At 44.7% G+C, this 13,320-nt stretch overlaps 1 protein-coding gene and 1 pseudogene across 15 annotated transcripts in view; one reads left to right on the top strand and one right to left on the bottom strand.

The window, feature by feature from the left end:
- Positions 1–13,320, bottom strand: part of TMED8 (transmembrane p24 trafficking protein family member 8) — a 108,156-nt gene that overhangs the window by 53,048 nt on the left and 41,788 nt on the right. For all 15 annotated transcript variants that reach the window (XM_085626653.1, XM_085626659.1, XM_085626647.1 and 12 more), the window contains one exon: positions 8,317–8,452. In XM_085626653.1, the coding sequence (XP_085482779.1) occupies positions 8,317–8,452 (136 nt within the window). The remainder of the gene's footprint in view (positions 1–8,316; positions 8,453–13,320) is intronic.
- LOC146799210 (proteasome maturation protein pseudogene) lies at positions 9,930–10,329 on the top strand (annotated as a pseudogene).

Below are 13,320 nucleotides of genomic sequence, written 5' to 3'. Positions count from 1 at the left end.
AAAAGTAAACCAGGTAGTAAAAAGGGTAAGGATGGGGAAATGCAAAGAAGCAACTGGCTTCACTCTTCAACAAACATTATGTAGTCACTGAAAGCATGGAAAAAACCAACAGCGAGGCTTCTTCACTGTATCCAAGCATGCATCCACAGAAGACATTTTTACAGCAATAAGCATGTGGAATTTCATGCAGTGAATAACCATGTCACTCAATTCCTCACAGGCAACTGGTATTGTAATGACTGCAGCTTAAGATGGTTCTCTCAAGGCTGCTGTACAGGTCGGCTGTCCTGTTGCACTTGAATCATCTGGCTGTAGACCCTCTTGTGAACGGTTTTTAGGTGCTTCTACATAGAACTTGTCCCATGTGAATACTTCTTTGCAGTGCCTCTGGATAACTGCTTGCCACAAATTGTGCACTGGACATATTTTGCTGTTATATTCTCTTTCCCAGAAGGTATAGTAAAATGCTTCCACACATACTTTTTCTGCGTGGTGGTGTTTCTTCTTCCTCATTCTCAACAGGTTATGGATGCTAATCTTGGACAGATGATGTAGCTTCGGCCATTGTGTAAAAACACAGCACTGCTGGATCTCAATTCTCCTTCTAGAGAGTTCACTGGAGAAGTAACTGCTTTTGGGTGTGGTTTTCCAGTGGAAGGGTGGGATTTTAATGTATTCAATCAGAAGGCAAGGTTTGGGTGTGGCTTCGCAAATACGGCCCGTAAATTTGCGGATTCGCGAAACTGGTAAAATAGGTACATTTTTGTATGGTGGTTTATATATATGTTCACACTGATTTTATTAATGGCAATGGAGGGGTGTACATATGTGCAGTAATTTGTAAAATTTTAGGCAGGATTCGGACCGAGGATTCACTTAGATCACGTGATCGGAAGTAAAAACCATAGAATAGTAGTCGGTCTATATTTCCGTATCTGCGAATGTACAGCGGTACCCCAAAAATATTTTTTACAAAATAACATTTGTTTAATTGCATTAAAATAACTTAATTTACTTTACATTAACATGTGATTTTTGTAATATATAAAAATAATTAATACACTTAGCATTACAAAATAAACCTACAAATTACCTGAAAAGTACATATTAGAGGGTCATAATATTTTAGAAACAGAATTTAAAAAACCTTTGACATTCACTGATAAAAAACAAAGGTTACAGGGACGTTATAGATAGGCTCAGATTTTACTAATACAAAGTCATAGACATTCAGCAGTTATAGTTACCTGAGCTTACTGTTACTCACGCCCCACAATGCAGGGACGCCTGGCTGCCAGAATGACATCAAAAACTTCAGGAGGCAAGTCGAAAGGAATCAACTGCCGCCGCTCAATCTCCACGCAAAGAGGTTGAGGCTGGACAGGTTCGGGTGGAGGACCGTCCCCTGCTGCTGCGATAGAAGATCCTCACGAAGAGGCAGTCAGATCGGGGGAAACGATGCTCATACTGAGCAGCTCGGGATACCATACTCTTCAAGCCCAGTCCGGGGCCACAAGGGTGACTTGTACCCAGTCGCGTCTGGTCTTCTTCAGCACTCTGGGCAGAAGTGGTATAGGCGGAAAGGCGTACAACAGACCGCAACTCCACTCGCGTCGAAAAGCGTCGCAGAGCAAGTGTCGCCTTGGAAATTTCAACACGCAGAACTGATGACATTGCGCGTTCTCTTCGGTGGCAAATAGATCTAACAAAGGCTCTTCCCACTGCTGAAAGAGACCTTGCGCCACCTCCGAGTAAAGACGCCATTCGTGATTAATCATGCACCTGTGGCTGAGTTTGTCCGCCCTGGCGTTCAGAGAACCTGCCAAGTGTTGAACCACCAGGAAAATGCCCTGATGTTCCAGCCATGTCCAGAGGTGGGATGTATGATGCTACATCGCAAACGTTCACATCGCACACCTTAACATCGCCGTCTTTACATCGCATGCACATTCACAATGTAACCTTTCACAACGCAAACCATTACTTCGCCTCCCCATTGAAATGCATGCAAAATACATTTTCACTGCACACAAACACCCCGCATGCTTTAACATCGCAATTGTTTCCCCAAAATACCCCCCAAACTAATACACTACCCTACATAACACACACTTCATAACACTATCATACAGTACAAAACCATTCACTCCCCTAAACCCTAAGCCCCAACACCTAAATCCTTAATTATGACCTTACAGTACGACCCCCTGACCCGACCCTAAAACAGTACCCTACACTTCCCTAAGCCCTAATACCCTACCCTACAGTAAGCCCCCCTGACACTACCCTAAACCCTAAACCCTAAAGCCTAACACACTGCCCTACACTATAACCACCAGACACTGCCCTAAATGCTAAACACTACACTCTAAGCACAATCCCCCTTACCTCTCCCTCCTCGCGTCGTCCCGGTGGTCCTCCGCTCGCGTCCATTACACCACACATGCGATGTAAAACCGTGTGCGTCTTAAATGCGTATGCGATGTAATGGTACGCTGCGTAATGGCCCGCATTGTAACGTCGCTTGCGTTGGGAACGCTTGCGACGTAAACGCATGCGACGTAACGCATGCGTTGTTCTGGATGTTCCCCCCAGAGGTGCAGGGCCTCCTGACAGAGGATCCACGACCCCACCCCACCTTGCTTGTTGCAGTACCACATGGCGGTGGTGTTGTCTGTGAACACCTGCACTACTCTCCCCTTGTGAGGGAAGGAATGTCTTCAGTGCAAGTCAGATCGCCCGAAGCTCCAGAAGGTTGATATGGAGCTTGGACTCCTCTGGAGACCAGAGGCCTCTGATCTCCGCCTCTCCCATGTGGCCGCCCCATCCCAGGAGGGACGCATCCGTCACCACTGTAAACTCCGGTTGGGGAAGGGAGAGGGATCTGCCGTCGACCCAATGCCGGTCTGTGAGCCACCACTGCAACTGTCTTGCAGTGCCCTCCGAGATCTGGATGTGATCGGACAGGTTTCCCTGATGCTGTGTCCACTGGAACTTCAGGTCCCACTGCAGAGCCTGCATATGCCATCTGGCATGAATGCTCAGCAGGATGCAGGAGGCCATGAGGCCCAGCAGCCTCAGGGTCACTCTGACCGAAACCCAGGACAAGGGCTGAAAGATCGGAATCAGAGCCCGAATATCCCGGACTCGCTGTTCGGGAGGATACACCCAAAACTGCGCCGTGTCCAGAACCGCTCTGATGAAGAGGAGCTTCTGAGAGGGAATCGGGTGCGACTTCGGCACATTGATGGAGAACCCCAGCAAATACAGGCAGTCGGCAGTAGTCTGGAGGTGGGAGACGACTGTCTGGGGCGAGCCCGCCTTCAACGTCGAGATGGGGGAAGACTGAAACCCCTGATCTGCGCTGATGGGCCACCACCATCACTTTCGTGAACACCCGAGGGGGGCTGGTAAGGCCAAAAGGGAACACGGTGAACTGAACGTGACCACCACCACCATGACCATGACCACCACCACCACCACCACCACCACCACCACCACCAGGACTCCTCATCATAGGATCGAGAGCGGCGCACAGTTAGCAGGCTTGTGCAGTCCTGAGACCGCGACCGGCCATGCGTGCTTGGATTCATGAGTGCACAGATGCTCATGTTCAGGTACCTAAAAAGGTATTTGCTTATCGTTATGAAGTTATGTACTTTTACAAAGAAATAAACTGTAGCTTTTGGACAGATGAGCGTACAAACTACAAGTTCCTTTCATGGAGGCCTGGTGACTGTGGAACATGAGGTCAGGTAAGCACGCTTGCAACAAGGGCAGACTGCTGCTTTGCTTCACCCAGACACTCTGCTGCCGCCCACCGACACAGAACGTAATTCATTCGGCTTACACTAACCTGCGGGCTGGGCGAAGCCAAAACATGAATTTCAGGAAACGGCTCCCACCCCCACGTGGAAGTGGAAGCCCATGAGGCAAAAGGGTAAATTTTCCCTCCCTCGGGCCAATGAGTTTCCCGTTGCAGTGAAACTCGCGTGACTGGAATTCCCATAGCAGGCGAGGGGCGAGCCCCGCCTCGCGGGTCCCTGGGCGGCAGCTGTTATACAGCAGGAGTGCAAATGCTGCGACGAGTGAAGGCGGGTAAACAGTAAGTAGTAAGCCACACACCCTGCAGTTACTCACTCAGGGATCGATGACACTGAACAACAAGCATTTGCAATGCAATAGGTCTCGCATTTGTAAGAGTTTAAGCTATTGGCATTGTAAACAACAATGCCTTTTATTTATCTGTTTTTATAATTAACACATAAATAAAAGTCACTATCATTTACAATGCCAATAGCTCAAACTCTTGTAAATGCGATATGCAAATCAGTCTCAATGTGCCACTGAAACTAAACTATACCTGCCTGAAGAGCCCTAACTAGGGTTAAACCGGTCCCAGTGTGCTTGTGTTCCAGTTCAGGGAGGACTTGGCCTAGCAGTTCAGTCTGGACTATTCCCATGGGTAGCAGGGTGCAGACTGATTTGCATATGGCTGGGTCCAAACTGAGGTGGCATGCTGGGTGAAAAACGATGGGTTGGGATGCGGCCCAAGCGATTGTCAGTGTCTGAGATTAATTCAAGCATTTCATCCATCACCTTCTTGTTTTTGCATACCTCCTGCAAATATTTGCGATGTATTTATTTCAGGTCAATATAGAACACTGTAAGGAATAAGTTATTTTGTGTAAGATCACAAAACTCTAGGGTTACGTGCAGTCTCCCCACTTGACCAGTCTAATACTCGGAGGTTGATTGAGAAAACAATCCTAAATCCTGCCAGAGCAGGTGTGCGCCTTCAATATGCTGGGAATTGCAACAGTTTTTGGATTCCCAAACCATCATGCATCCTCCCTGGAATCTGTCTTGCATAGATTTAGAGGGGTAAGCTTGTTTGCCTCAAGACTGTCCATCGAGCAGGCAAGTGTGGAGTAAGATAAGTATGTATATTCAAATGATTCCTTTTCACTTTTTTCTTCTTATTGTGAGTATGTTTCTATGTGGGTGCCTGTGTATGTTACAATACAAATTAAAAGAATGAGCTAATGCTATGTTATCACTTATCACACAGTTTTTTGTAGTGCCCCGTGAATAGTTTCCACAGCTTCTTGGCGCTGTGGTGTGCCTCTAGGAGCAGTGCACGGGCGTTTCTGGAATTGTGTTGGTGTTAGTGCGCAGGCTTGCTGTTTGCGTGTAAACATAATTCACTAGAGATATTTTAGTATAAGGGTGCAAAAGAGCACTTTTTGCCTTGGTCCCTCCCTGGACAGTGAGAGATGGGGATTTAGCTGATGACTGGGCGCAGCAAGGCCCGAGCACTGTGTAAACTAATCAGCCTCCTTGAAGGTGAATTGTGTGGATTACGCTTGAAACGACTGAAAGGCTTAAGTTAACACCCTTCATTACAAAAACACGAGCAGTGATTAGGTTAAAGGTAAACAGTTAGCCCTCTAAGGAAGCAGGCTGATATGTGGATTATTGCACCTAATCACCTTGTGAAAGTTGGAAGAGGCCAGCGTTCTGGCTAGAGTAGGCGGGGCTTCTTCAAGGACTGGCCAATGAGAGGTGGGCAAGAGCTACCTAAGCTTGAATGGGCCTCTAGCCTAGGCACTTGTCTGAGATTCATCAGGGCACAGTGGTCAGCAGCTAGCCTGGGAAAGAGGGGGCTTATTATATGGTCTATAACCATTCATTACGTTGAAGATAGTGCATTGACTTTGCATCAATGACACATTTTTCGGTACAGTAACAGGTCATCAGTAAGTATTTATTGCAAAGGTCTCTTTACATACTTTCATTTCAGCAATATATTATACGCCTATTTACGTGTTGGAAATGGTACTTACCAGTCTGTATACTTATTTTTCAAAAGTATTCAATCCGCTAAATGTAACACGAGTATAACACAAAATCTTAAAATGCAATCAGGGATTCGCCTAAGTGATATTGAATGTATCTTTACCGTATTTGGAAGCTTATAGAATGTTTATGCTTCCATGAATCCATTCTTGCTATGTTAGACGTGCCCATGGAGGGCTTATACAATATATAATAATAAGACAGTCTATCAAACCTTTCAATTTTCCAAGCGTTAACATTTTGTCCGTAAGTGGAAAGCAGACTTTACTTCGTAACTTCCCTGGGAGGGGTGGAGTGGCGCGAGCAGTGTGTGAACGTCAGACAGAAGCACCCAAGGCAGGGCACGAGACACCGGGAAGTGACATAACCCCATTAAAAACTAGAATTATGGGAGACAGATAGGGACTCACCTGGGCAAGAGGGGAGTCTTAAGTATTGCGAAAACAAAGTGCAAAAACTGAAAACAAACAAGGAAGCGCCCAGTACCTTCTAATGACTAGGGCTTCCCTACACCCGGCAAAGAAGATCATAGTGCGCCCAGGACAGGAGAGCGCCGCCCCCTCTCTCTCATGTAAAAATGCACACGCATGTGGACAGCCCCACGGCGTTAGCAGCGCTGCTCTCGCCATGTGAGGGCTTTTTACATGTGCATGCGTACGGAGGGACAAAGATGGCGTTGGGCTGTCTACATGCGCGTGCATTTGCAGCTGCATGTGGACAGCCTGACGCCATCTTTGTCCCTCCGTACGCGTGCACATGTTGAGAATTGATTACAAAAAGCCCTCACATGGCGAGTGCAACACTGTGCGCTGCTAACGCCATGCGAGACCCAAAAAGCATTGAAAATGCAATAGGTCTCGCCTTTATTAAGTTAAAGCCATTTGCTTTGTTATACAATACCATTAGCAAAGCAACTGGCTCTAACTTAATCAAAGGCGAGACCTATTGCATTTTCAATGCTTATTGGTTTTGGGGAACTCTTATTTAGGTACATGTGTAAGGGAAAAATGCAGTCACTCAAAGTGAAGGCATTCCCAATTGTGGGCTGGTCGGTTGATCAATACCATCTGCTGGAGTGGGAGGGAATATAATTTGAATGACATGTAATGGTGAAAGAGTGTTGACTGTATGTATTTTTGTATGATATTTATTGTAAAACATGAGGTTCACAAGACAGGTAAAGCAGTCTTTAGGTCAGACCTAAAATGGAAGGATTTGGCCTGGCTTATGGTGCCATGTCGAGTTGGCAGGCTCAAAGCTGCCCTAATAGGCTACAGTGGCGTGCCTAGAATCATGTTTTGGCCTGGTCACTGCAGTGGTGTCCCAATTTTAGTACTGCAGTCAACTAGTGACACTTAACGTACTAGCGCCGGAAACCTCATTTACCAGGGTCTTATAAGTAAGTGAAATGACCCAATCGGGATTTAGCAAAGGTACATGTACTTTGGGGGCGTCGGAGCACATGCACTAGGGCCCGGAAAACAGGGCCCTATGCAATACATGTCAAAAAAACATCAGCTGAAAAGGTGTGTGTGTGTGTATATATATATATATATATATATATATATATATATATACACACAATAGGAAATGCCACGAGCGTGAAATAAGATGACTGTGTGGAAGGGAGTCAGACGGGATGACATCCCGCTTTTGACCGTTCTGAGGAGCAATGATTTTTTACGAAGACCGACGTTGACTGTGAGCACTTGCAGGAATAAATAAGAACAAACATATGGCTGCATGAGTTATACTGCCACTGAAACAATGCAGGTATTTTGAAAGAACGATTTTTGCACATGCTTAATAACAGATCTACTGAGATTTTATGTGGAACATTTTTAAACTCAGTACAATGCATTGTGGAACCTGTATTTTTTACGAACTGGTCATGTGACATTACGTATTTAAAGCATGCACGACGCACTTTGCTTTTTTAATCATTTCCAACCTGTGATCAAGGCATCCGCCGAAACGCGTAAGGAAAGGAAAATGTGTGCTGCTGCCTTCGGAATAAATGACTTGCTCTAAGAAATGGGCCTCATTTGTTTGCCTTGTTGTGATGACTATTGGTGAGCTGCTCCATGCTCACTGTTCCATGAGGCCGCCCTGAAGGGTCGGGGGCTCCTTGTGCTTGGAGACTTTGTTTGTGATATATATATATATATATATATATATATATATATATATATATATATATATATATATGGGGTGATCATCCAAAAAGAGATCCATTCATATAGTAAGCAATCTGAATTTATCCACCTTTGTTTATACCTTGCTATTAAAACGTATCTGTAATGCTTGAAGTCAAGATGCTATTGATCTCCAGCAACAACCCAGTCTTCTCCTATATACGTCCTACAATTCAGTCTTGACTATTCCCACTGTGTTATCACTTTTCAAGGTCCCCTGCTCAGCCTTGACAGAATCACTGTACCTAGACTTCCTTCTCACCTTTCAGCTGGTCCTTTTCGAGTTCCGAAAGTTCGGCCTGGACAATGTCCACCCTGCCTGTGTGCTCCGACTGAATCATCAGGATGTCGGTGGGTACCTTTTGAACTTGATAACAGGTCCTGTGGGCTTCTGCTTCCTGAGAGGACACAAAGAGAGAAGGGTTGAAGACAGAGCACAGCTTCAGCGTCTTAAACCACAAATTTATGATACACTGCATATGGTCCATGTTTTTAGTGAAAGTACAGAAAATCCTTTAAAAAGCATACGCGCTATCAGCAATCGTGTTTTAGGACTTAAGACAGGTGTGCGTGGGTAACGGATTAATTAAAGTTGATTGCTGCTACACTGTCCTCAATAGCTAACGTGCATGTGCTGCTTAGTCAGTCATGTCTACCTGGTACAATGGAATCTTTTAGAGGTTCCCAAGTGTAGAAATCAGTTAAAACTAAGCCAGCTTTTCTCTAAACTTCAGATTACACAAAGGGTGGCACAGACAATATGTTGCACCAAAAAGGATCAGGTTTTGTTGAAATTACAGCACAGGGGATAGAATATTAACAGAATTCCATCGTCTGAAGCTGACAAAAAAAAAAAATCAAACAGCGGCACGACTGAAAAACAAATGCCGGGGACACTGCATTTCTAGCAACATCTTAGGTAGGAAGCAGTGATGCAGTATACCCAGTTTCATCTTATTTAGGGAACAGTGAGAGAACATAATGGTTCTCAAGCAATGCTGAAAGCTCAAAAGGTAAATATTACAAGAGCCAATCAGGGAAGAATACCCATGTCGAAAAGGAATATGTGGAGAATTAGAAGTTTAGGAATAGAATCAAAAGTTACATGCAGCCAAACCTGGGGATAAAGGTTAGCAATATTTTTTGAGAACAGAATACAGATCCCAAAAAAGCTCGAGCATTCTATATGTATTATTTTATAAACCGTGTTGGTTTACATTTGTGGAAAAGCAGGGACAACTAAAAAAAATATACAACATTGCAGTAGTGGGTGACCGCATAAACACAGACTAAACTTCAGAAGAGGTATATAGCAATCAAAGTTACTTGTTGACTAAATGCAGGTTGCATTTAGATAGTCCACCCCTGGCAGCCAGATCTTACCCCGTTTTGGAGGGAAGCCACGTGCTGATGTTCTTTATGTTTGACACTTTTAAATTGTGAATACCAAGGCAAAAAAAACAGAAGCACAGGTGAGCAGTACATAATGTACTAGTCATTGTTGCATGTAAACGTCAGGAGTACCACAAGAACTCACTTCAGGTCTTGCCACCACAACACCATCAATTCCCCCTTCCCATGCAGCAGAGACAATGGAAGTGGTAAAACGGGAATACAAGATTCTTTGATTTCTATATACTTCACCTCTTAGATTCCACTGCTCTAGTTCTATATATGTGCACTGTAAACAGACATTTTATTTCATTATACTTTGAAGGCGACATTGAGGTTTTAGGGGTTCTTCCCTTTCTGTATGAACAGTGCAGGGGACCAGGTATACAAGAGAAATTGGTTATTTCTCATCTCCTTTCAAATTCTATCTGTTGGAGCTTTGACTTATGACAGAAACACGATTGAGGATAAGGATACCCTGGTATGAACACCAGAGGTCTAGGATCGCTTCTGAAGGACACCTGTTCAATTTGTGAACTTTCTTTTTACAATGGAACATATGGAACTTACGATAGCCTGCATAGTGAATTTACCAGCTGAAAAACTAGTATCCAGCCATGATTGGGAGATCTCAGCAAAAAGAGCTATCATAAAACTATCTACAGATAAGCAAAACAAAATTACTGTTTCTAAATTATGAAATATTCAAGGTTTGCATGTTCCATTGAAATTGGAAACGGAACACAGAGCACCAAAACATGTCTAAAGTCTCTACTTTCCTAACAATTCAAACATTGCTTTTCATTCCTTGAAAGGCAATGATGACTACATTGAATTAGCGGGTATTCTTAATGATCTACCACAAACTGAAATCATGGGGTAAGACGAGTCAGTTTGCTATGGCACACAGCTGTATGTTGAAACTTGTAATTTTAAATTGGATATTGTAGCTGTACGAAACCCACCTTTTTTTGCACAGTAACCTGCGTTGTCCACCTCTTGCTGGACCATATATTTGAGCTGGTAAGGATTCTGTGGACTTTACCCCTTCTAACCAGTAGTAAAGTGTCTGTGCTCTCCCTTTAAACGTGGCTGAATTTGCATACTTCTAATTGTTAAAACACTTGCTTAGAAGTACGTAATATATTGTACAAAGTGTAGCCAGTGTCTGGAAGTTCAATGAATCTAGTGGACTGCAGTACCTATTGTGCCATCCACTTTAGTGGCAGTGCAAACATGGCTTCAGGCCTACCACTGTAGGCTGACTGTAACAATGAACAAATATGCACCGAACCCTGTCAAAATAAACCCTTTAACTGGCAACACCCACCCCACTCTTTTTTCTAAAATAATAATACATCACCGCTGTGTAGGCCTTGTAGCCCACAAATGAAGGAGTGCGGCATTTAAAAGTAGGACATATTGAATTTTAATGTTAACCTGTCCTTACAGTTACTATCACCCTAAAGCTATTTTTACTGGAGCATGCCTAACTGTCCTCTGTAGAAAACCAAAGTACAAAAAATAGTAATACTGTACCTTTGAAATGGGACCAGCTACAAAAATAATTAGTTTTAAAAAATCCAATTCAGAGGAAAAATAGATATTTTTACATTTTCCCTGCCTGAAGTTCCTGGGGGCTAACTTGCATTTGCTCTCTACCCTCTCCCAGCCAGTAAGAAGCCCTGAATAGGTGTAAATGCCTCCCAGGAGAAAACAATAGCAGACCTGAGAGTGCAGTGATGATTCCTCTGAATCCCATTAACTATTCAGGATGGGGGCTATTGGCATCCTTTCGGACACTGCAGTGTCAAAACCTGCTTGAGTGTCAAATCCTGTGTGGTAGGTGTGCTGTGTTCATATATATCACTTGGGGCACACTTGAGAGGGGAGAGAACAAGATACTAAGACAATAGTTGTGGGTGCACAGTTTGGTTGCTGAAGGACTCTGCTTTTGTCTCACCAGACTTATGTCTTTTGGTTTGTTGCGAGTACAGTGGCTGTCTCAAACAGGATTTTAGTGTTAGATACAGAAGGACACTAGGATTACCACAGAACACTCACCACAAACACTACTTGCCCTCAGAGTCCAAGTTTATTATTATTTAGATCTTGTAGAGCGCATGGCTACCCAGAGGGTTACCCAGCACTGAGCATTGGGCATGACAGCTTAAGGAGAAAGCTTAGAATAATCAGGTTTTCAGCTCCTTCCAAAAGATGAGAAGAGAGGTGCAGCATAGCAGATGTTCCGGGAGTGTGTTTCATAGCTTCGGCCCTAAAAGAGCGACAGCCCATCTGGGCACACCTGACTCTAGGAATGGTGAACGAAGATTGATTGCTGGAACGTAGAGAGCTGGGGGAATGGTAGGGAGAGACAAGGTTTTGCAAATACGGAGGTCTGGAGTGGGAGTGTATTTTGTTCATATAGCAGAGTGCCTTGAAAGTGATACGCTTCTCCACAGTGAGCCAGTGAAGGTCGAGGAGAAGGCCGGATGCAGGGGGAGAGATTAGTAACCTGGAACAGGAGCCTGCCAGCCGAGTTCTGAACCACTTGGAGGCTCCTGATCACAGACTTGTCTGATCCTAGATATAAGATGTTACCATAATCTAACCTGGACAGAATCAAAGCCTTAATGACTGTTCTTTGAGCAACAAATTGAAGTATCCACAAGAGCTTTATCAGCCACCTCATAGTGGCAAAGCACGAGGAGGCCACCATCGCAGCCTGAGGCTTCACAGACAAGGTGGAGTCTAGCCAAAAACCAAGGTTCTTCACCTTGTCGGTATGGACGGGGGCCCCCAGCAAGGCAGGCCAGTGCTGGTGTCCCCAGAACCATGACCTCGGTCTTGTCACCATTCAATTTTAGAGAGATGGAATTCATTCAAGTGGGGACAAGACCTAGGCAGAAGTTTAGATCTTTTGGGGTGGAATCTCGCTCGGATGACAAAAAAATAATAATTTAGGTATCGTCTGCATATGAGAATAGAGTAGGGCCGCAGCTCTCCACTAAGTCCGCCAGGGGGCAGACATAGATATCGAAGAGTAAAGGACTGAGGGCAGATCCCTAAAGGACACCAGAAGTAAGCAAATGTGTCCCGGAAATGTCATTCGACGAAAAGACCTGAAACGTGCGGTCCGTCAAAAAGGAGGAGAGCCAGGCTTGAGTACCCAGGAGTGTCAGCCTTTTGATAAGTGTCATGAAACAGTGTCAAAGGCCGCGCTGAGATCCAGTCGGATCAGCACAGCAGTGCCACCCATGTCCAGGAGCCGTCTAAGGTGTTCAGTAACTCCCATAAGGGCTGATTCCGTGCTCTGCCCAGCTCTGAATCCTGACCGAGAGGGTTGAAAGGCCTTCTGCGTTTCCATGAAGGGACGTAAGATGGATATTAACGTGCTTCTCGGAGTGGGTAGTGAGGCGACAGGCCTAACATTGGACTAGTTAGACGAGTCTATATGGGTTTTTATTTTTAGCAGAGGGCGCGCCATGGCATGCTTCCAGGCTTTGTGGAGTGAACCCTCCTGGAGAGAAGAGTTCAAAAGATCAATCAAAAGAGACACCTGATGAGGACTCAGGGTGCACATTTTGGTTGGAGGAAAAGGATTGAGTACAGAGCCAGATTTAAGACAGTAAAAATTCACAGAAACTTAGTGAATCTAGGGCAGGAAATTAATGCAGTTGGGCCGGCATATGGCACGTAGCCAGTTGACTAACTTTCTCAGGCAGAGAGGGAGTAGAGTTAAAGGGAAAACTAGAGCTAATGAACTTGGACTTGTTACAGCTGGCTAAGCTTAAAGCAAAATGTAATATTGGTCACTTTCACCACAAAGAAAGTTGCCAGTTCTTCACATTGTGCTTGCGATAGTGAGGGGAGA

Source organism: Triturus cristatus, chromosome 9, assembly GCF_964204655.1.
Source record: "Triturus cristatus chromosome 9, aTriCri1.1, whole genome shotgun sequence".
Lineage (NCBI taxonomy): Eukaryota > Metazoa > Chordata > Amphibia > Caudata > Salamandridae > Triturus > Triturus cristatus.
Note: the sequence above shows the minus strand (reverse complement) of the source record. Positions and strands in the feature narration are given on the sequence as shown.